The sequence below is a fragment of the Argentina silus genome, assembly GCF_951799395.1.
Source record: "Argentina silus genome assembly, chromosome: 3".
In the NCBI taxonomy this organism is placed as follows: Eukaryota; Metazoa; Chordata; class Actinopteri; order Argentiniformes; family Argentinidae; genus Argentina; species Argentina silus.
The window spans coordinates 20,976,349-20,999,542 of record NC_139657.1 but is presented as its reverse complement, the minus strand read 5'-3'; the positions used below and the strand labels follow the sequence as shown (position 1 = coordinate 20,999,542).

At 44.0% G+C, this 23,194-nt stretch overlaps 2 protein-coding genes across 2 annotated transcripts in view; one reads left to right on the top strand and one right to left on the bottom strand.

The window, feature by feature from the left end:
• irak4 (interleukin-1 receptor-associated kinase 4) overlaps window positions 1–23,194 on the bottom strand; it is a 124,174-nt gene that overhangs the window by 36,642 nt on the left and 64,338 nt on the right. The gene's annotated exons all lie outside the window — the stretch shown is intronic.
• LOC310802712 (A disintegrin and metalloproteinase with thrombospondin motifs 20) overlaps window positions 2,955–23,194 on the top strand; it is a gene marked incomplete at its 5' end in the record, with an annotated part of 77,371 nt that continues 57,131 nt past the window's right edge. The window contains 8 exons of the mRNA XM_083667242.1: window positions 2,955–3,045; window positions 3,300–3,658; window positions 7,148–7,322; window positions 16,614–16,879; window positions 18,682–18,765; window positions 19,269–19,393; window positions 19,645–19,685; window positions 20,184–20,289. Coding sequence (XP_083523368.1) covers window positions 2,955–3,045; window positions 3,300–3,658; window positions 7,148–7,322; window positions 16,614–16,879; window positions 18,682–18,765; window positions 19,269–19,393; window positions 19,645–19,685; window positions 20,184–20,289 — 1,247 coding nt within the window. The remainder of the gene's footprint in view (window positions 3,046–3,299; window positions 3,659–7,147; window positions 7,323–16,613; window positions 16,880–18,681; window positions 18,766–19,268; window positions 19,394–19,644; window positions 19,686–20,183; window positions 20,290–23,194) is intronic.

The following is a 23,194-nucleotide window of genomic DNA, read 5'->3' as shown; positions in this document are numbered from 1 at the left end:
TGATACACATTGAATAAATCCAGGTGCTAAGTGACATACAATATCCTCTCCTCACAAGCCCTCCAACATCTCTAAATACAACCATATTATCCTCCTCATTGTGGCCCATTGATGTTCTGTGTCAATGGACAATAAGCAGCTGCCTAAGGGCACAATTATTGGGTCCCATCCTCCTGGCTGAAGTTCCCATTTCATAATGCTACTGCATTGCATTCAGTAGCCCATAAATCAGAATGCACCCCACCCCCACGCCATTCCCTTTAACCCCTTCTCCTGACCCCAAAGGGTCAACCCAGGCCAAGGGGGGCTTGAGAGGAAGATTGGCACGAGTGTTCCATCATTAGACAACAAGCTGCTCAACATGTGGAACTCATACACCCCAAAACAGCACTTGTCATTTTGTTCAAGACGTAAGAGGCAGGGCTCTGAACTATTGCCTTATGTTATGATTATTGAATCACATTGCTGCTATTTGTACAATGGTGAGTGTTACTATCCTTGTTAAACTATATGAGGAAATGCTTGTAGTGAATGTAGGTTCTGGTCAACAGCAATTGGATATGTCTCTAAGTCCCACAATGCCAAGAATCCTTGCAACTGTTCAATGAGGGATCAAATACATAATCCAAGAGTGAAGAGAAGGGGTCTAAGGTAGGCTACAGTAAGAGACATATGTCAGAAGGCCCTCCACCACCTGGTTGGGGGTTGAGAGTAAAAAAAAAGCCTGTGGCAGATTTCACTAATTAACCAATGCATCTGTTGAAGAATAATGAGAATGTGAGTAGTTATACTGACTACCCCATGCAGACACTTGGCTCTTCTCAGGAGTCGCTTAGCACCCTAGGCAAGACTGTGAGATTGTAGGCGGTGTAGGCAGGGTTAATAAAGTGATGGCCCGAGGGGGGCTTGGCACCTGTTTGGTGGCAAGCCAGCAGAGGATAGCTCCTTGCCTTCATGAACATAGACAGTACAGTATCTTCCTGCAAGTTCGATTCTGTGTGTGGACTAGGTTGTACATATCATGTAGGAAGTACTGTGAAGGCATACTGTAAAAATGTGTTTCTATACAGGGAAACTGGATGTGAGAGGTAGATTAATCACCATAATAAAGCTATTCAGAGCTGTTGAGAGTGACTGAGACTGCAGTTGGACTGTAACTGGTTACTGTTTGTCAAATTCAATTCTTCTTCCTCATTCACAGTATGGTCTTGATCATGAAAGAGCTCTGAAAGTGGTTTTGGAATCAATGGCTTCACGGGAGGTTTGGGAATGAATAACACATCAGGGAAGCATCAGAGCAGCTACAGTAAGGAGATTTACTTAATGCTCAATCTCAGGACCTCTGAAATGCAGCTTAGGTGTTTGCCTTGGACAATGTGTTGTGTGGTCATTTAAATTGGCTCCTCTCCCTCTGATTGTTTGAATGTGCATACTGTCACCATAATACAAGTTTGAGATCACTGTGATTCATCAAACACTACCTGTAGATTTGAAAGGCCCAACTTTGCTGTAAAAGTTTGAGTCCCAGTTTAAAGCAGGTCTGCAACATTAAATGAAACTACAGAGTGTGTTTGCATAAATAATAGCCATGACGTCAAATCTTGAACCTTTTTTTGTTTGAAAGTCAAAACAGAAGAATTTACCAGATCCAAAAGCGCTTCCGGTGAGCCCACCGAATCTAATCACGCACAATACGGTGACATTTGTGGCCAAAGGACATGAAAAAACAAGGGCTCTTTCAAATGTCCATCAAGTGTGTGCTCTCGACATTATGTGCCCAAATGACGAACGAGGAACTGACCACTGCTTTGGCAAGTACAAGCACATATTCTAGCCTAAATCTTCACACATGATCATGTTAATACATGGATAATAACCGTACCAACATTTGGCTCTTACTGAATAATTGTTATTGATAAGTGAATTAAGTAAAATTATTTAAAAAATGTATTTTCTTGAATGTTAGGAAGGGTATACATTACTGCTGTAAAGATGAATGGATTAATCGAACAGATTAATCAACTAATGCTTGGATTTCTATATAGCAGACCATGGGCAAGAAGTTAAAGCTAGGGTGGGTGACATGTAGCTAAGTCAACAAGAGCCAACAAGAGTGTTGTCTAGGAGGCTCGGTTAAGGCAAACAAATTGACACACAGGATCGTTTTGTCTTAATCAATGGGAATGGGAATGGGAATTCGCATTTTTTATGTGGAGGCCATCATTTCATTGTTTCATTCACCTACATTTCAAAGTAAAAAAAAAAGGCGAAATAATTTAATATTTCGGTAGATTATTCAACTAGGTCTAATAGAAAACAAATAATCAACACATTTTGTTTAATGGACAGCCTAGTATAAATTAGTTATACATTAGTATACCGGTACTCACACTTTTAAGAGGTGACTACATTTTCAATCATGCAGTATTGTGAGGATTATCATCAATTGCAGGCTACCATACTGGTAAGAATGCGCAATAATAACACTTGATTCAACAAGAGTAACGTTGATTGACTTAATGTGAGTTCTCTTGTTCACAGAAACATCTTTTCTAGCCTGAGTACAGACTGCCCCAAATTGTGTGGTGGTCGAGGCGCACTCACCATTGGTTCTCCGGCCTAGGGGCGTTACTTCTCTGATGTTGGCGAGCGCTTAGGGTGCAAGGGATGTTCTATGGATGGCTAAGGAAAAGCTTGGCACTGATCCCTCCTTTCCATACGTAGCTGACATTAGGCAGCAATTGGAATGTATCGTAAATAGTGCGTGTTTACAGAGGATAGTGGATGCATGTTTAGTAATGCGATGAGGCCAGTGCACTTTGCAAGACTTGTGCTGCAGAGAGCCTCCGCAGATCCCACGACCTGTTGCTGACAAGCCGGGAAAGGACAGGCAGAGCCGCTAGAGAAGGTACTGCCTTGGAGACGAGATCCGTGGTTTCTTCGCTGAAGAAATCATGCAGTTTGCAATCTGGCTGGTTGGGCTAATGTGTCATCTGTCAGCACTTGTCCGGAACTCTCTGGAATACCGATTGCATCCGAAGCAAGGTACTTATCTTGTTGATTTATGGGGATACCACCCGGGGAAAATGCGATATTTGAGAGTTAATGTGTAAAATGTTGGCAATGGCGCTGAGGATGGATGCCAATACGTTTAGTAGTAAACTACATATTGTTACATTGTGAATATTGTTGGTAGAATGTTCAAAATGTTACATTGACGCATCCTAGATTTTGTGAATGTGTTACAGTTATCAACCCTCTGAGTGAATCGCACTAATGCACTTTCCCTTGCCTTTTAGAACGTTTCATCAAACAGTTGTCATCCTATGAAATTATCACCCCACTCCGTATAAATGATTTCGGAGAATCATTTCCCCACAAGTTACACTACAAAAGGAAACGAAGAAGTGTAGATGCAGATTTTTCTGGGCTACGGGCTCACTACAGAATTAACGCATTCGGACAACGCTTTCATCTTAATCTGACCGCCGACTCCGGCTTTATCGCACCCTCGTATACTGTGACACATTTGGGAGCGGAACACAGCAACGCTACGGACTCCCATCAAGACCTCAGCGATATGCGGCACTGCTTTTTCCGCGGACACGTCAACGCGCAGAGCGAATTCAATGCAGTCTTCAGTCTGTGCACTGGCCTTGTGAGTATAACTTTCCCTCTCTAGACGTATATACTTTTATCAGGCGCTGCTGACATCTCTGATTATTCCTATTTCAACGGATTCTATGCATATCCTCAGTACACAGCACAAGTGAAGTGCATCGGAGTGTAACTTTAGCATGTGCCGCTGGATACGTGACATTGACCACACTGTGGAGGTTGCCTCGCATCTCCTGCCGCAGATAGCCCACACAGATACATCATGATGCATGTCATCTGATTGGATATGTTTGATTTGAATTTGCCAAGTATAACTGTGACATAGGCCTACATGTGCTATTTCATGATCAAACACATTGTTATGCCGTTGATTATACAATAACACATTATACATTAGATGTTGTAATTGCTGTTTTTGTAAATGGCAATGACATTGCCAGTTGCGAGATATAACTAATAAACTATGATCCTGTTATTCTCTATAATGAGACAGTATATGGTGTCATTAGGGTTGTTTACCCACTTTTGGTTATTTTTCTTGACACTTTGAATTTGCTGTTTGCATTTTACTGCTGTTGTATCATGGGGATTCTTATTTTATAGGTAAATAATGGAGTTATTGGGTGTTAATTATGTTATAACTAAGCCATTGGGAATAGATGAGAATCATCATCCCCAGACCCATTTCAGAGCAGTGACTCCTGCGTGAGAGAATGCATTGAAGGGATGACATCATGGGTCAGATAAGGTTACTGGTACAGGGGTAGGGTTGGACCTCAGTCGCGCCAGGCTGATTCACACTGGGGGTGTCTGCCTGGCCACAGAGAGGACCATAGCCTTGGATTCTCCCTGCGTATGTCACAACAGCCCTATCAGTGACATCACACTTATTTTAGATATGCTCAGTTCGCAGGCATCCAGGGTAGGATGACTATGTCACTGGCTGCACAGGTATCAGATGTCCTGCAAGACTGTATATCTTGACTAGAACAACACTTCAACTGATTGTATTTCCAGTAAAACCCTCTATTACCTCATACATTTATTTTCTCTCATGTGCAATGAATTATCTCAGATGAAATGTATATGCTTCAACTCATCATTTTAATGTGGTTTAATTGTCACTCTGCCCAACTTTGATATATGATTCCTAGCTCTTTTCCAAACAAGTGTACATTTATAACTTTATTACCACTCTTGGTGATGTTATCATCATCACTCTTTGAGAATGACAGTCCAATAGAGACAGGCAGAGAGCACTCATCACTCCCATGCCTCTGGGCTATTGGACCATAAACTTGTCATTTCTGAGCACCAAGTCTTTCTGGAAAAGCACATTTTGGGGTGATGATGAGTTCATTAAGGGATGATTAAGCCCTAAAACAAGGTGGCCATTCTGGGAAGAGGTATGTTTCCCCTGTCATTGTTGCCCAAGGCTTTACTCAGTGTAGCTGGGAAACCCACCTCAGCTAGACAAAGTGCTTGTTGGCGAGCTATACATTGAGGGAGCTAAGGGCATTGTGCCTTTTCAAAGTGAGCTGACTGGGAACAGAAAGTGCTGCATGTGCAGATAACTGCTAATGAAGGTTGTGAAGAACCATGACTCAATCACACCATGGGAAATCTTTGTCCTTGTAGGACTTTGGTCTGCCAGTTCACCTAATAGAGGTTAATTGAGTATCCCCATGTCTTGGAAAAGTGTCTCCGTCTCTACACTTCACTGCTAAGTGATGTATGTCTGTGTAAAGATCAAGCGCCTGACACATTTATGTTCTGTTTAACTTAAGAGATGGGCAGTCTACTGTTCGTCACAGTAAATGACTCTGCTAGGACATGAGAGGTGTATGTGCTTGCTGTGTGTGCGTCATGGCCTTGACCTTGCTCAGAGTGGAAGTATCATCCTAGGATCTATTTCAGCACCTGTTTCTGAACAGCAACCGTTGTGCGTCCAAATTTTGTTTGGGACCAACAGCGAATTGGGCTAACGGCTAACACTGACAACGCAGTCTCTCATTTGTCCGAACAAAGACTGCCGCTTGGTGTGTGTTTAGTCGTGTGTGAAGTGAACACCTCATGGGAAAACAGAGAGGAGAAGGCTATTCTCTCATATTGACGGTGCATTACACATTTGTTTTGCTAGATGTCATACACTGTACACAAAGTAGAGATAGTCAGTCTTTGCATCATCAGCTTGGTCTTTAGTCCATAGATTCAGTTATCACTCAGTCTCTGACATTACTGCCTAGCACCTGAGTTCTATGGAACATGCTCATTCCTGACAATCTCTCTCTGCACCTTCACATAGGGCCCGGCCTGGGAACAAGATGTTTTCAGATGGCCTTTTATACCTACAAACTCTCCCTGTACATGCTGCCATGGCTCACAATGATACAGTGTAACAGGATTCCGTTAATAGCCAGCCTCGCGCAGCAGGTTCATTCATTCCTACTGCCATGCCAGGTCTTTAGAGTTGATGGAGCTCAAGGTACAGTAGTTTACTGACCGTACAAGGCTGTACAAGGCTAAGACTGAAGGCTTATGCCAACTGCCAAGTTGTTTCTGTTTTGTGTCATGTTTTTACAAGCTAGTCTTTCTTCATATAGGCCTACAGTGCTCATTCCAAGATGCAAGAAAAGTGCATTCAAGTGTTTATCTACTGTCCTGTCAAGTGTGAAAAGAAAAGAGGAAATGTACACATAAGCATGATTAGTACTTTTTTCCATATCCTATCTTGCGGTTTTCCATTGTCAAACGCCCATCACTTCTAAAGATGGTAATGGAAATGCCCCCTAAAGATAACATTCCAGCACCCAATATCCTGTTCAAGTGTGCATATGAAATTACCATACAAACACCTTTGTTCTCACAGCTGAGGGAGTGTCTGTTGAACTAAGAAGCTTTGTGAAGGACTCTGCTGCCATATCAATATTAGCATTCCTTTGACAGCAGGTCTGTCCTGTCACAATGATGACACTTCTCTCACAAGTTGTCACTACTATGGATTTTGACGAAAAGTGCACCCTCAAACACCCTCAAATGAATGGATCTAGACTTAGTGTTCAGATATGGTTATGCTTATCTCAATACGTATTATATATTGTAAATGAGTGATGACATTTGTGATTGATAGATCACATCTCCCATCAAGGAGGATGTTATGATGAGGCGTATTACACAATGTTCTAACTTGAAGGGAATACCAGTGTGATGATAGTATCAATATTGATTGACACAGACCTTTCTAAGCTGCTTCATTTTCCATTCCCATTCCGATGCCCTGTCCAACACAACTCTGTCTCTGTGTCATGGAACTAATGATGCATACCGGGTGGTACTCAAACTGAAACTCAGGGAAGACACATGTAGTGCTGCTACCCTGTAATAGTCCTGCATAGAGCTTTCAAGTTAAAATGCCAGGCTTAGTTTATTATTAATCTACCAATGAAAGGATTGAGACACTCACCAAAAGAAACAAAAACTGCACTGCACACTGTACCTCCCTCAACTAACTCTACCTTGTCTCTTCCAGATCGGGACTTTTACCACACAGCATGGTGAATACTTCTTAGAACCTCTGATGAAGGCGGAAGGGGAGGAGTATGAGGATGAGCACAACAAACCTCACTTGGTGTACAGACATGAGATGAAGACGAGAAGTCCCCCCAGTCAACCCAGCCAACCCACAGACCCCTGTGCAGCCTCAGGTAACAGACTGACTAGCCCTAACCACAGTCTGAGTGGGGTTAGGGTTCCCCCCCCACACACACTTACCTCCTTATGACCTGCTCTCCAACTCGTTGCCACAGCAGTAAAAACTGCACTAACGGCAAATTATCCTCAGCCACGATCCTTTGCTGCAGGGTTAGCGAGAAGATTTGAGCCTTGATTAACGGGTGTTATTGGAATCCTTGATTTAATTAAGCAAAAGTGCGTTCCAGTATCCCCTGGTGTTTTCACTCATGTATTTTGGGAACACTCACACCCAAGAGTTGTGTCGGAACAGAAGAAGAAAATAATTGCTTCTTAGTTTTGCGGCGGGAAGAAAATATAACCTATAGCCCTGTGCTTTGGAGACTGTTTGAATGTGCCCGTTTCATTTGGATTTTTATCGCTGGGGCCTTTAGGTTGGTCGAGAGGCCTAGAGAAAGCAGAGTGACCCAGCAGAGTTCACCCTGACGCAAGTCTTAAAGGAGTGCTTGCGGGGAACTTTGTGGGCGGCCTTTGTTGCCTGATGCAATAAATCTTTTATGTGCTGGACGCTTGATTTGCTTGTTGTCTGAACTCGCCCATTGTTCCCCAGCCATGGCCATTGTATGCAGCTGAGGTTTAAAGTAGTTGGAGTGACCTGAGGGGCCAAGCCAATACCTCCTTAATATGCTTCCTATTCACTCCAACTCTCGCCATGTGTGTGGCAAACTGAGAGGGAGACATCTGGATGGTCTCAGACTGGCTCTGGAGGGCTTAGAAATATGCTCTCTGTGTGGGGATGAGGGCGCTAGCTTGTTGAAAGGCACCGGTTTTGGATGAAGGTGTAGCTAGCTAGCTATCTTGCTTGTTGCGGGTCATTCGATATCCACCCTAGTCTCCCTTTAATATCTACTTAACCTCAGATTAGATACACCATATATAGGTTTCTATACAAAAGCCCAATCACTGGCAGGATTCTGTTATAGTGAGATAGCAGGGGACAGAGAAGACACCTGCAGGTTTCATCAAAGGACAGCAGCCACACAATGAGGCAGGATTAAAAGAGACACTGGGCTGGGCTAGGACTGTAAGGTGTTCCAGGCTGTGGTTCCATAGCCTTATCAGATAGGACCCTCTCCAGATGCAGTGATAAACGCTCTCTTTGAAGGTCACAGTAGACCTGCTAGTAGGGCCTCCTGTCTTTTTATGGGAATGTGTGCAGTGCAGTCACTGCTACTATCAGGTCAGGAGTAAACACTACCTTGGTTGTGTGTTGTCCTGGTCTCAGAGAACAACAAAGACAGACAGCACTCAGTCGTTTTAATGGTTGGGGAGCACATTCTGCACCTACCATGAGAGCTGCTGTTTTCATATAGTTATGTGCTAACTGTCGTTCCTGTCAGTGAGTTTCATGGTACTACTGCTACCGCATCAGATCAGGTGGACAAACAATTCTGTTTGTCTCTGTCTGTCTGTCTGTCTGTCTGTCTGTCTGTCTGTCTGTCTGCCTGTCTGTCCAATTGCCTTGTCTCTCTCTCTCTCTCTCTCTCTCTCTCTCTCTCTCTCTCTCTCTCTCTCTCTCTCTTTCTCCCACTCCTCTCCCCTCCATCCCCCTCTAGCCCATCAAATGCTGCCTAAATATGGAGCTCCTTACCACAGCCTAATTGCTGAGAGCAAATTGCATTGTGCAACACAGGACCACCAACGATTGCACTTAGGTGGGAAACTCTCTGACTATACAGTACTGTATATAGTGAGTCTAGGTCTGAAGGCACAGACATAATAGAAAAGGCTAGATTTTAAGTTAAAGGCTAGAACTCGCAACCTCTGACATGTTTTCAACTAGTGATAAAGGTCTGAGGAAGTGGCGCTTGGAGTGTTGTCTGTGTCACTATAGCATAGGCTACATCTAAGTAGCACATAGGCTATCCCAGACCTCCTAACTTAACCAATCACACTCTTGTCAGCTTTAAATGCCAGTTCGAATTCTACGGTACATCTGACAAGCCTGTACAGCAGTGAAAGAGTAGAGAACCTGTGGCCGCGGAGGGCAGATTCCTCTCTTCCTTTCCCTCTATCCCTCTTCCTGAGGAGGTATAAAAGCAGTCTTTGTGAGGGTCAATGATCTCATGGTCCTCTCTCTCCACTCTTTATGTCTCTCTGAAAGGGGAGTCTTGTCTTAAATCAAAGTTGGTAGCCGGAATTTGATTGCTGAGAGGGGCTGAAGGGTTTGGGGGGGGGTTGGAGGCTCAAACCTGCCAACTGTCCCAGTTGGTCAGAACACACATAGAAAGGCCAGACTGCTTACAATGGCCCAGTCTGCCAGCTCTCATCTCTGTACATTTAAAAAGATATTTGTTTTGCTGCCCCATTCAGTCGCTCATTCATTTTTTTCCCCCCTCTCTCTTTTCTGTGCTCTTCAGTGAGATGTCTTTTTGAAACAGACAAAGATAAAACAAGCTCTGTTTTGTGAAGTGGTCTTCCAGGGCAAAAACTAAATGTCTATCAGCAAAAAAGATACCCTTTTCAAGATACAATAAGGTTTACGTTTGGATGTTGGCTCATGTTACTGCAACGTATTGTTCAGTATCCTCTTTAGGCTAGTTCAGGAATGGTATACAGTATATGTATTCACTTAGCTGTATAGTGACAAGAATTTCCAAAGTCGGAATAGTCGTGTCTTTGCATATCGAAGTGTTGATAGGAGCGGAAGAGTATGTTTGCATGTAGATAAAGTGACCAAAGTTGACTTTTAAGGGTTCCTTTTTGTCCCCATTGTGCAGTTGTCTTTGGTCTTTCATCAGAAATCTCTGACATTTTCTAACATATGCCATCACCAACAGTGGAGTGTAATGATAAGGGCTTTTCAAGTGTGACCTTTATGGAAAACAGTGTCTGTTATTTCTGCTGTAATTCCTAGTAAAAAAAAAAGCTGTCTTTAGCTGCTTGCCTTGATGTGTGTGTTCGAACATTGTTGATAGAGCACTTAAGCATCCTTCAATGCTTCAAACATTTATGCAGAAAATGGTTCCACATTCAGTTTCCACTTGAATCACAATGACACATTTGTCTAATATCATATAACATCATATGTGAGCCACATGTGAGCCTCAAATAAGTTTAGATATTTTTCTCGATAAGGGCATCAAATTAAACCAGTTCATCCCCTGCCATCCTTTTGCTTTGCACTGAGTAGCCTATTCCTTGCCAGCATGCCAGCAGGTCTACAGCTCTTCATGCGTAAGCCATCTTGGGTGGTTTGGCCACTGTTTTGATACCTGTAGAGTGGGAGCTGTTGAGTGGGTGATTAACGTTTTAAGAGCAGAGCGCTCCTCATTGTGCCAGTATGAGTTTAAAAGCCCTGGAAAAGAAATCACAACACTGTGACCCTTAATGAAACGTTCTGGGTGTTATCTACCTGTGGGCTTGCATGTGAATCTCTGTGTTGTCACTCTGAGATGGAAATAGTCAGAAGGATGGGGGTGGCTGGGGATTGTGATGGAAATCTTTCAGTGAACAACAATAAACGATGTTTGGTCTCAGTTGAAAGTTTTAATGCATATACAAAGTTTAAACAATTCTGCTTACGGCCGGATCAGCATTCCTTCACCAACAGTGTGGATTCAGATACTGATGCTGTGTCTGAGGAGAGGACACTCCTTAACTCCAATGCTTGTACGTCATAGGTCAAGGGGTAAACATATCTTGCACCTGTTTGCTGATAAAGAAGCTGGGAAAGAAGCATAGGCATTGTGAGCTACTATCTCAAACCTCAGCCTGCAGTTAAGAGTGTTCCAAGGTCACATAACATCTTTGATACAAGAGAAGGAGCAGTCGGTTTTGGTTCTTCCTCAGTCACATACTTAAAAATAACAAAGTACATTGGGTCACAAAGAGGTCAATACATTTCATATATGACTTAAGCAAAATAGTACAAATATATTTTTTGCCATTACGGGATAGGAGCAGATTCTTCTGTCTCTGCACAGTTATGGGTTGACGTGTGAGCCTGGAGTCTATGGGAAGGTGAGAGAGGTTGTAGAGTTGGGTCTTTCTCTCTTGTGCTTACTACAGTACAGCTGCTGACAGGCTACAGTTAGGACTTGAAGTTGTGTGTTGAACATTAAGTGTGATTATAGCATTGGCATGACCCGTTTCTGTGGGAATAAACAGAGTAGGCAAGTACACTACAGCCCTTGCACAGATATGAATTTGGAGCTAACTCAAATAGGGCAGCTCGGATAATGCCGTCACAGGCAGCAGCATTGGCGTGGCTATCCCTGACACATAGCGAGTGCCCCCTTGCCCTGACCTCTCAACACTATTTCAATGGGAATCCCTAGTCGCCCCCAGTGAATAGATGGCAGTCCAAATTCTCACATCAGATCTTTGATCAATGGATTCATTTACATAGAAAATGCTCTCTCATGCTCTCCCTCGTTCGGGGATTGAACTAGCCGACTTGAATCAGCTGCCTGTTTCATTGCACTTTCATGTATGTCAATGGAAGCGCTTGTTGATTGTGACCTCACTTCCCCTTTTGTTTGGAGTCACTCATTGGATGGGATGTGACCTTAGGCTTTTCCCTCATAGAGGTGCTCGGCCCTCCGTTTAAACTGTTTAGATTCCACGATAGATGCTTTGTTTTTCTCGTGCTGTGTTCTGAATGGGGTCAGGAGTAGTAGGCATGGAGTGATGGATGGATGGTTATCGGTCAGACAACCTCTCTCACCTTTAGGGTCTGGCTCAGGGAGGTGTGGGGGCTTATGGATGTCAGTTGGCTCCATGGAGCTTAGGGCCCATGCCTCCTAGACCAGTTCCCCTCCCCCATACCAGGGAGCCTCTATTGTTATATATCTGGTTGTGCTTTGCTCTGTAAATGTATGAACAAGTGGGCTTGTCATGAGTGTGTTTGTGTGTGTGTTTGTGTGTGTGTGTGTGTGTGTGTGTGTGTGTGTGTGTGAGAGAGAGAGTGTGAGTGTGAGTGTTTGTATGTAGTCTCTGTTGGGTTTATCTGTTTGTCTGAGTGTTTGTTGTCTCTGTGGCTGTTGGATGAGCTGAGTAAGGAAAAGAGAGAAGAAGAGAGGAGCTTCTTTCTTTGCCTATCTGCTCACCCTGGTCTGCGTTGCATGTGCCTGTCTTACTCTAAACCCTGGCAATGGCCCCAGACTCTTCTCAAGCTCCCACTACCCACCTTTTCCCCTCTACACCTGTGTCTGCAGTAGCCCCCTAAACACTTCACAGCTTTGATACTGAAATCCAACTGTAAATCTACACTGAAAAAGTTTGATTCTTTTGATTGCAGATTGCGGCAGAGATTCTCCCTTCTAAATTGTTTGATTGTAACTCGGGTAGGATGAATTTGATGTTCTGAATGAATAGATTGTGCCTCTGTGTCCACAATTGATTGATATATCTAGTGCTGTGTTGCTCTGGCCAGTTGTTCTAAGATTGTGTGTAGAACATTCTTATACACTAATTATTGGTTCCCAGTGTCACACTTAATCACTAACACACCCCTCATTGCACAGAGCCTCTTACTGTAGCTAAAGTTGGGAGAATGACACAAGAAGCTAATAATACAGCCAGTTCTTCATTCATTGTCATCTGACTCAATGATAACAGACTGTCTGGGCATTCAGCTAGGGTCAGAGATACCCATAGTTACCCACATGACAGAGTTGTCATGGGGCCATAGCGACAGACCCAGTGAACCCAATATGTTGTGTTGTCTCCGTCTCGGAGTTCCAGCGACAAATTCCAACAGCTATTTTTTGCCGAGGTCTACTGTCTGGGTAACAGATGGGGGTGAGTGACTCCATAGTGGCATGGACAGCAGTCAGAGGTGAGAGGTGCTGACAGGTGAGGGACTGGTACTCTAAAATGTGGCCTTGGCTCGGGTGGTATTGACCCTGACTGGGGGGATGGGGGCAGGGGCATGCAATGTCATCGCCTGAAGCTTCTCTGTCCATACATTTCCTTTGCATCTAAAGAAAGTCTATTTCAATATGTTGTGGTTGCCAGACAGTTGTACATGGGTTCAGACATGTCACCAGAAAAAATATAGTTCCCATTTTAAGTGGTCTTATGTCCTCATTAAAAGCTATAGAGAAAGTAGATGCCACATGCTTTGTAAATTGATTGAGTGTCTGGGTTTTACCACACTGTGGTTTTCTGTCGCTCCTCTCATCCTTACTGTACTGTTCATCTCAGAGAACAGACATACAGCACATGAAACATTATCTCTGTCTCATCAACATAAGGGAAAACAAAAGACATGTCTGGCAATCGTTTGCTCCTGCTATATGGTGTAAGATAAAATTGTAGGGTAATTAGCTTTAACCTCACTATTAGGGCCTTCAGATGTTGCTGACCTTGTGACCTGACCAGGAAAGAACTCTGGGCATTACACATAACATCTTTAACCCTAACATTTTTAACATGGTTCCGGACTGTAAACACTACTGAATGGACAGTGTGTTAAAAGCTGCCATCTTCCTGAGAGGTCAAGAGTCATGCCACTTTAGATTTAAAAGCCTTCTAAGCAACAATTAGTTTCCTCTTTTCTCTGTCCAGGCACAGAAGAATTGCCCTTAATTGTGCGTCTGCAGGGGTTTGGAGCCTTTTCTCCTGACATGTAGTGTTGTTGTACTGTCCAATAAAGTGCCATAGTACTCTCATAGTGCCAGGGTATTACCTATGCATGGTGTGTAAGGTACGCTGTCTATTTAATTGGCACCCAAGTGACAGAGCGCTTTCATTCTCAGTGGGTTATTGTAAAAGAATGTTAATTAGCTCAACAATGAAGTCAGTGTTCTCCATTGTTGAGCTTTTGGCATTGATACTTTTAACAGAGAGTGAAAAGAGGTCATAGTGCATGAAAGGAGGAAATAAATAGATGTTTAATCCAGATGAAGGAGAGATCATGTAGAGATGTTTTAATGACACGTTTTGATCTTGTCAAACCAAAAAAAGTACACATGGGTATTAAGTATTGCATGGTGTTTTATAGTAGTCCAGGAGAGAGATTTTATAAATGTTTTATAAACATTAAGACAGATAAATCCCCCAGGTCTCAGTCTGTCAGAGAAGATCCCTTTTTCTTTGTGAGTGGGGAAAATGAGCCTTTGCTTCAGCCCAGCAACCACTGCTGTGTGCATGGGCACAACCGACAGGCTTGACGCTGACACGGGCGCTGGCGCTGGCGCGGTGCAGGGCCTCACGGCAGCATGAGCTGTGTGCCATTGTGCCAGGGAGTCACGCTCTGTCTCATGTGCCCGCCAGGGGCATCGCTCGACTGATTTTGGAACGCTATTAGGAGTTTTCTTTTTTACCTTTTCTATCTAACAGTTACTTTTTCTTTTCTCACAATCTCTCTCTGTCTCACTAGTTTGATAGAAGAGCTGCTAGATGTTGAGAATACAAGGAGACACTCAGTATGACAGGGTTACCCAAAGCTTAAAGGGAGGGTTGTGTAGGATGTGACCCCCTTAGAATGTAGAGCTAAAGGGCACTAGGAAGGAAGTCATTCTGTGTGTTTATATTATTGTCACTGGTGGGGGTAGTCTGGTGGAGAATATAGCCAGTATGAATGTGTTCAACTTCAATGAGTTCTCTCTCTACTTTTTCAAACCAATTATCTGTTTTTGTTTCTTGTCTTTGCTTCTAAATGGCTGCAGTGTCAAAATCAATCTCAATTGTGGACATTTCAGAAAACAATGGTATGACAGAAAGTTAGTGTTGGGGAAGTTGGGGTTTGTCTGTTAATTCCTGCAGCTGCTTATGTTTCTGCTCACAGTCTTCCTCTCTCAGCTGTGAGGCAGCAGAAATATTACAATCACCCTACCATTTCAGCACATGTGGCAATACATCACTGGAGGAAAGCCTGATGTTCTGATATGTATATATCTTTGGATGGTACTTTTCAACATGCACGTCCATGGCAAACCTCATCCATCCTGAAACATTGTTGATCTTGGCCAAAGCATCTAAATATCAGGCATAGCGTCTGCTTTTGAATGTTATTTTGACGATGTGTTTGTAATATTCTCTTCCGTCTGATGATGAGGTACTCTTGCACAGAGATGGATAACATCCGTTATTCCAGGGGTAGGGTGGGGTGTGTATGACCCTCCACAGCTGTGCTCTACAACATCTCCCAAACAATGTGGCCTCTTAGAGGCTTGCTTGAGTGGAAAATGGAAGGGCCCCCCCCCCCCCACCCCCCCGCTCCTCTTTCCTAGTGCTGTTCTGTTTCACCGTAGCCTCTCAGGAAACTGTCCTCTGCACAGACAACATAAACACTTGTAATTAAGTCCTCTCCCTTCACCTCCACAGGTTGGCCTCAGGGTGCTTTTCTATCATCCCTATCATCCTTGCTCTCTCTCTTTCCCTTCCCTGTCATGGTAAAGGAATCCATCGCTCATTGCCCAGCCAGCTCTGCGCTACACGTACAGTTCATCTGACGTCCAACTGAAAAGGGTTGGAAGTGATGCTAATCCCCAGTCGGACAATATGGCTGGGGTTCCTCTTATCTTTTACCTTTAAGTATTGTTAAAATCATAAACCCTTGGCCCATGTATTCAACTGTATCGGTCTGGAACTCAGAATCTGGTATTTGTTGAATTTAGGCTGTACTGTGTATGTTAGTGATCCCCGGCCCTTTAATTTAGTGTGATATACTGACTGAGGTCTTAATGAAGGGGTATTTATAGGTATTTAATGTTCCCATATGGCATGCATACTGTTTCATTCCCTCTGATGATTACAGAGCCATGTGTAAGTAATGTGTCATTGTGGAATTTTCTCTGTTTTTGTAAGTTGCATTCAGGCATATTTACAGCAGGGTGGAGCTTGTCTAGCCTTCAAAATCTCACCCTCAAAGCTCACTAGTGACCCTGTGTCATTTGAACTTTTTTTCAGCAGGTTGGGATAACACAGGTCGTTTATGGAAGGTTTTCTTGAAAGTCCAGTATGTGCTGTTATGTCATTGGAATGTGGCTAAGCTGAGGCCTTCTTTTTAGTTTTAGAGGTTCCATACTCTCAGGAAATTCCTGTATGTGTAACATGAAAGCTGTATGTCCAGTATGAGGTTTTTGAAAATGTGTTTCTCATGTCCATTTCTAATCAGGTTCCAGAACTGTATGTGCCTTAGCCATCTCTTCCAAATGTTGTTGTCAAGCTTGCCATGCATGGAGTTGGCTAAAGCAGATCCAGTACAGGTCTGGGACATAGGCTAATCCTTTCCTATGTAAATGATTCTACAAGGTTATTGTCTACATTTTGAATTCTGTCTAATCTCCTCACAGAGGAACATTCAGAGAGGCCAGTCACCCTTTGGAGCAACAGGAGTATGGGAGAAGAGCTAAACTCCCTGAGAGGGAGGATGGACGTCCAGCAGACAAACACACACACCACCACCAACAATACAGACACCAACCACAGAACCCATTCACGACGTAAGAGGTTCCTCTCCTACCCACGCTACGTTGAACTGATGGTGACGGCAGATGCTAAAATGGTCCGCCACCACGGACGCAACCTCGAGCACTATATCCTAACAATCATGTCAGTAGTAAGTAAAATATTGTTTTTAAAAACTACATTCGGAAGATATTTTTATTGATTATGCTCAATGTCCCAGGACTGATATGAATGGTTGTCTATCATAGCCCTATCATTCACATGGATTTGGTAGTGAAACTATGATTTCAACAAATTGTGTGGCTTCTCCACGATACACATTCAAGTTGAAGTTGGTAATAGGTAGCAACTGTAGCATGATATTGGTGTCTCGGCAGTTTGGTTGACTTTTTACTTATGGATAACAGTTTAAATGCTGACAATTATTACCCCTCCTTTAGTTAATCAAAAGTCAATGTCAAGACTACTGTAACTGTGTCTCTCAAATTTGGGAGGGAAAGGTACGACCAGTATATTCTGTATATACAATTCATATTACACTATACTGTAACTGATATTATCGTTTGCTTGGGTTTTGCCCAATCATTTTCCCATGAACTGTTTTCTTTTTTCCCTTATATATTACTTGTTTTACTGCATACAGTAGAGGATGGCACTTAGAGAGCGAGAAACACAACATCCTGTAAACCTTAGCCTGTCCAATCATGTCAGACTGTAAATTGGCTTCTGCTTTATTTCTCTGGTGCACTTGTGTCCCTAATAATGCAAGATAAACATGCTGACAGACAGTTTTCTCTCTCAAAATGTTATTAACTTGATTGCAAGCTGGCCCGCACAGCCAGAGATGTCGCTCATAAGGGATATCAACGGGTCAGCGCTTTATGAACTTACAGTGTGCTGGCTGAGTTTGGGTGCTGCATTTATGATGAGGTCTTTAAGGTTTACAACCAAAATACAACACAGTAAAAAATGTTGGAAACACATGGGCCCGTGCTTTTTTACTCTTAGAGCATATTAGAGACCTCATCGGCTGAACACACACGTACACACACATATTCCTGCTCCCGTACACACACACACTCACACTCTCCACAAAACCTGTCAGGAACACTCAATCAAAAAGACATGCTATGGTTCTGCCGCTCCAACAGAAACCAGACCCACCATTTCAAACAGAACAGGGAAATCAGCCAAGGCTGATCAGTCATCGTCATGGTGACAGCACTCTGAGCCAGTTGGCTCGGCGGATGGAGGAGGGGGTCCACTAATTGGGTGGGCTGTTAGTTTTCTGATATGATGTCATGGTGTTTAGAGTGACCACAGAGAGAGGCCGAGAGGGGGCATTCCTCCAGTGTATTAGAGCCTGTAGACCATCTACCCTGGCATAGGTGCTGCACACACACAGACCGACTCCCCTAACTCCCCTGTCTCCCAGTCCCAGAGCAGGGCTCTGCTTCATGCTGCCTTCTCTGCCCCAGGCTATTACAAGCTAAATGTTTATTGTGGGCCCTAATGAGTTCCTGTCAGGACACTGTGGATGGCCCCAGGAGCATAGTGACCGCCAGTGACAGAGGTGAACATGAAAACAAAAAACACAGAGGAAGGGTTTTGTCCCCGCAGTGGGATAACTCAGCTCAAAGCTTTGCTGAAGTTTCATATTTGTTGCCAGGTCAGATTGTTTTCCCCAGGGAATCCATTTAGGAAATGGAAATTGCGCTTAATACTGTGTTGATTAAACTTCCCCTGCAGGAATTCATTCTATACTCAAGTATACAAGTTTTTTTTCCTTTTCATCAGTGAACTGTTACTGTTATTTCAATTAAATCTTCTGAATATGGTCTCTCCCATTCAAAGCAACTGTATTGACAATATCCCATCTTCTCACTATCCTTTGCTTTTATTTCTTATTCGTAGATGTTTACATTTCTTGTCCGTGTGTTCATCTTGTTACAGGTTGCTGCAGTCTACAGGGACCCCAGTGTTGGGAACCTTGTCAACATTGTGATTGTCAAGCTGATCGTCGTCCACAATGAGCAGGTGAGTGAGTGAACTAGCTCTCTAAGATGGCTGACGTCAGCACGGGTGTCCTCTGCCTCTCTCTGTCGAGAGGAGCCTATTAAGAGGACACTGGCTTCCTTGTCAGTGGGAAGTCTCAAGAGATATCTCCTCTGAGAAAATGATACCATTGTGCTGTAACACCTGTGAACGTAACATAGTAGTACTGAGTGATAGTGGGGTCTATTGCACATGGCCTTGTAATGCCAGATAACTGAGATCACGAGACATTGAACAGCATTTCAGAAATGTACATACTGTAAATTAGACATTATTATGAGATTTTGGATTAAAGTCAGTATAGTAAGAGCAGGTTTTGTCAATCAACAGTGTGTTCAAGCCTCTTTCCTCAACAACATTGGCCAGAGTAGAGCACTGGGACACACTCCCTTAGCCGTCCATCTTAGCTGTTTATGTTTCTGCCTCTTTAAAAGGAAAGACCTGTTTAAATCCTCCCCATTGCCTCTGTCTGTCATCTCTCTAAGGATGGACCCACAGTCAACTTCAATGCTGCTACGACCCTCGGCAACTTCTGTAACTGGCAACTGACCCAAAACGTCCTGGACGACAACCACCCCTCCCACCACGACACTGCACTCCTCATCACCAGGTAACGTATTTATAATGTATTTATTCATTTACCCTTCGACAGGAGGTACAAGATTAGGACTGTGTTCCAATGTCCACACTAGCATACCACTTAGAATGCTTGGCCAATAGATAGCTTCATTCTTTGTGGTGTGCTAGTGTGTATAGATTTGTATTCATATGGACTGCCTCACTGTCCTCCTCACACATAACACATCTGCTCCTATACTGAGGTGGTCACTAAAGGTGTGTGTTGCTTGTGTCTTCTCACAGGGAAGACATCTGCCGAGCTAAGGACAAGTGCGACACATTGGGTAAGCAGTCTCAATCTCAGGGGAGGCTCGTGGAGGCAGAAATCAAAGGATGGGCTCATTGTAATGCATGGATTGGAATGAGGAATGCATTACCATGATCCTGTTCTCCTATTTCTATATGTTATTTCTAGATTTCTATATGTTATTTCCAACAGCCTCGCCTGGTACTTTCACTGCATTGTCTACTACAGTACAGTAGCTCTTGATTGACTTTCTGTTCCTGTTCCATGGCTAATAAAGCTACTCGAATTAGTTTATGCCAAGCTGACAGCTAATAGAGTGACAGATGTGAGGGGGGGGGGGAATGAACTAATCTCTCTTACAAAATAGTAGTTTGATGGATTAATCGCCTTTGGTGCAGGGGTTTCTCTCAATCCCTCCTTCGCTCCAAGTAGCTGTGTGTGTGTGTGTGTGTGTGTGTGTGTGTGTGTGTGTGTGTGACCATGTGTGTGTCTGTGACCCTCTGTTGTGTGACCATGTGTGCGTGTGACCTTCCAGGCCTGGCGGAGCTGGGGACGATGTGCGACATGAACCGAAGCTGCTCCATCAGCGAGGAGAACGGCCTGAGCGCTTCCTTCACCATCGCTCACGAGCTGGGCCACGTGTAAGTACTGCACTGTACTGTACCTTACCCCCCTCCTCCTCCCCCCTGCCCCCTGTCGCCCCCCCTCGGACCCTCTCGGGCCCCCTGGGGCCAGCCGCGGTCCTGTACACAAAAGCCCTCTTATCTGGCGCACACACAGGTGCAAAACATAATAAAGCAAAAATGGTGGTTTAATAACATGCCAGCCTTAATACCCCACTGTACCGCGGTGAGGTGAGTTAACCCTCTAGGTGTCAGAGCTTTGTTCTGGGTGGGTGTGTTAAGGGGCCGGGGTGACTAACTTAGCTGAAAGTCACCGCTAGGCTCAGATGTGGTGGATAAGCCTCAGTGTTCCACTGCTTTAAAATAGGTATAGACAATGTGTTATAGTCATTGTGGGCACATGTAAACACATCAAATATATTACATTTTTCCAAATGTATTCCAAGTCTTAATTCATCACAATACGGCTGAAGATGATATACGTTTTCAGGAGCCAACTTGTTCCCCAGCCTGTCCCCAAAACATTATCCTAAAGAAAGATAAAACAAGCAGAACCATAGTAAACAGAGGCCCCATCACAATGCGGTCATACTATACTGCCATAATTACCGTGTAATAGTCCTGTTATCAAAACATGGCTCCCTGCTGGGGACTGTTTCCATAACACACGAATGTCACCACCACATGTGTGAACGGAAAAAGAAGCTCCGTATGAATGTCCCGCTTTGTGGCCCATTGACCAAATCATAACATATGACCCTGCCTTTCATAAAGCCTGCCATGTATTAGCAGGCTCTCAATCCACCATAGCGAAAAGGGTAAATATGAAATACTATGAGGGACACATTCTCTCTCTCTCTCTGTCTGTCTCTCTCTCTCTCTCTCTCTCTCTCTCTCCCTCCCTCTCTCTCTGGGTATGAATGTGAAAGTGACAGCTTTACGTTCTGTTCCGGGGCCACTCTGCCCAGTTGTGCTAGTGTGTTAGTAAATGGAGCCAGTGTGAGCCATTGGCTAAGAATGACAGTTATTCTGTTCCCCCTCAGTCCCCGCTCACACATTCCTCCAGTGTGGGGAACAGAACGAACAGACAGGGCCATTGGGCCTAGCGGAGGGGAAACTGGCCCTCCTGTAGCTCTGTTTATGCTAAAGTTCAAGCAGCTGGACAGTTGGCAGTTAGCTTTGCCTCTTGGTGCGGTTAAGCGTTGCGTTCACAAGCCCCTCCAGAGTGTTTAACACTCTGTGAAATGGAGTGTCAGGTAGTGGAACCGTCTCAGAGTGTTGCAGATTAAGGAAACTGAAGCCTTACTTACACTAATGGGTACGAGGCCTTTCTCAGGTGACTCTAGAATCGTATGATTATAAGTAGCCAACTTGGGCTTTTTTAGTGTGTTCGAGTCACTTGATATTGATCCAAATGTGACACATATAGGGCTTCATAATGCTTCTAAGTGCTTAATCATCAAACATTGCCAGTTCTTTGACATCTTAGATCACAGATAATACCCTCTGACATTTTATAAGTCATTATCTAAAGAAATACAGTATATCCAAAAGGCACGCCGTAAAACCTTATTGGCAATTCAGTTTCCTGGACTATATGGAGTACTGGATCTGGATGTGCAAACTCGATGAGGCCACCTGGGTTGTTAAAGATGGTTTAAATTTCAGGGTGATACATTTGGACTTCAGATGGTTAATCCTGTGTAGATGTAGTCATCCATCAGTAGACGTTAACTTAATTAGTCTTGAGTGTCTCTTGGCGGGGCCAAGTGTGTGTGTGTTTGTGTGTGCGTGTGTGGCATGCATGTGTGTATGTGTCTGGGTCTCTGTCTGTCTGTCTGTCTGTCTGTCTGTCTGTCTGTTTGGTGCCTCCCTGGGCTCACAGCGGTGGCAGAATTCAGATGTTGCTCTGATGTTGCTTCGATGTTGCTGTGCTCTGTCTCACTAGAGTGCTGAAAGTCTGTTCCTCCAGTCCTCATGGCTGGCTGTGACACTTATTTATGTCTTCTCTATTGGGAGACGGAGGCCTGAGGTTCCCAATCAGATCCTCTTCACTGCAACGACACTCTTTGCTCTCCCTGTTATTTATGGAGACTGAAGAAGTGCCGAAAAGTGGTTTTGTTTAATGTTTAGTTTCAGCTTTTCTGCTTTGTAATAATTGGAGGCAGACAGTGGGACATTGTTAGCGATGTGAGGGTCTAATCTCTATAGAGTGCAAAACAATTTGTTTCGCTGCAATCCAAGGAGAGGAGCTTGAATGCAGTACAAACACATTCTTACACACACTCTTACTGATGAAGACTCCAGAACGCAACTCTGCAACTCTCACTCCTGAGATCCCTCTGTCCCTGATTGATCACTGACAGTATATCTCTCGGAAGGACAGAGCCAAAACCTCAACTCAATTTACAAGTCAAACAACGTTAAAAGCCTCAGTTCTCAATATTCCAGCCAAGGTCCTCATGCATGTTCTGTTCAGTATCAGACTGTGGCCTCGTCGGTGAGTATGTGAGAAGCTCATTACAGGCCAGAGGGGGAGAGTGGGGCTCAATTAGGGACCCGAGCGACACAGCTCCCAGGGCTGTAGGTTGGGCATCTTGCCAGGCGAGGCCTGCGTTGTTTGTGTCCGGCTCAGCCCCCAGCCCCAGCACAGAGCATCCTGCAGTAAACAGTAAACACCATGCAGCTGTGTGTGTGTGTGTGTGTGTGTGTGTGTGTGTGTGTGTGTGTGTGTGTGTGTGTGTGTGTGTGTGTGTGTGTGTGTGTGTGTGTGTGTGTGTGTGTGTGTGTCTGTGTGACCTCATCCCAGCCAGTTCACCAAGACAGGATATTCGCTCAGAGCACAACACAGCATAGCACTGCAGCATTAACATGTATTTACTGTCCAGCTGTGCAGAATGAATAAATAATAGCGGATATGCAA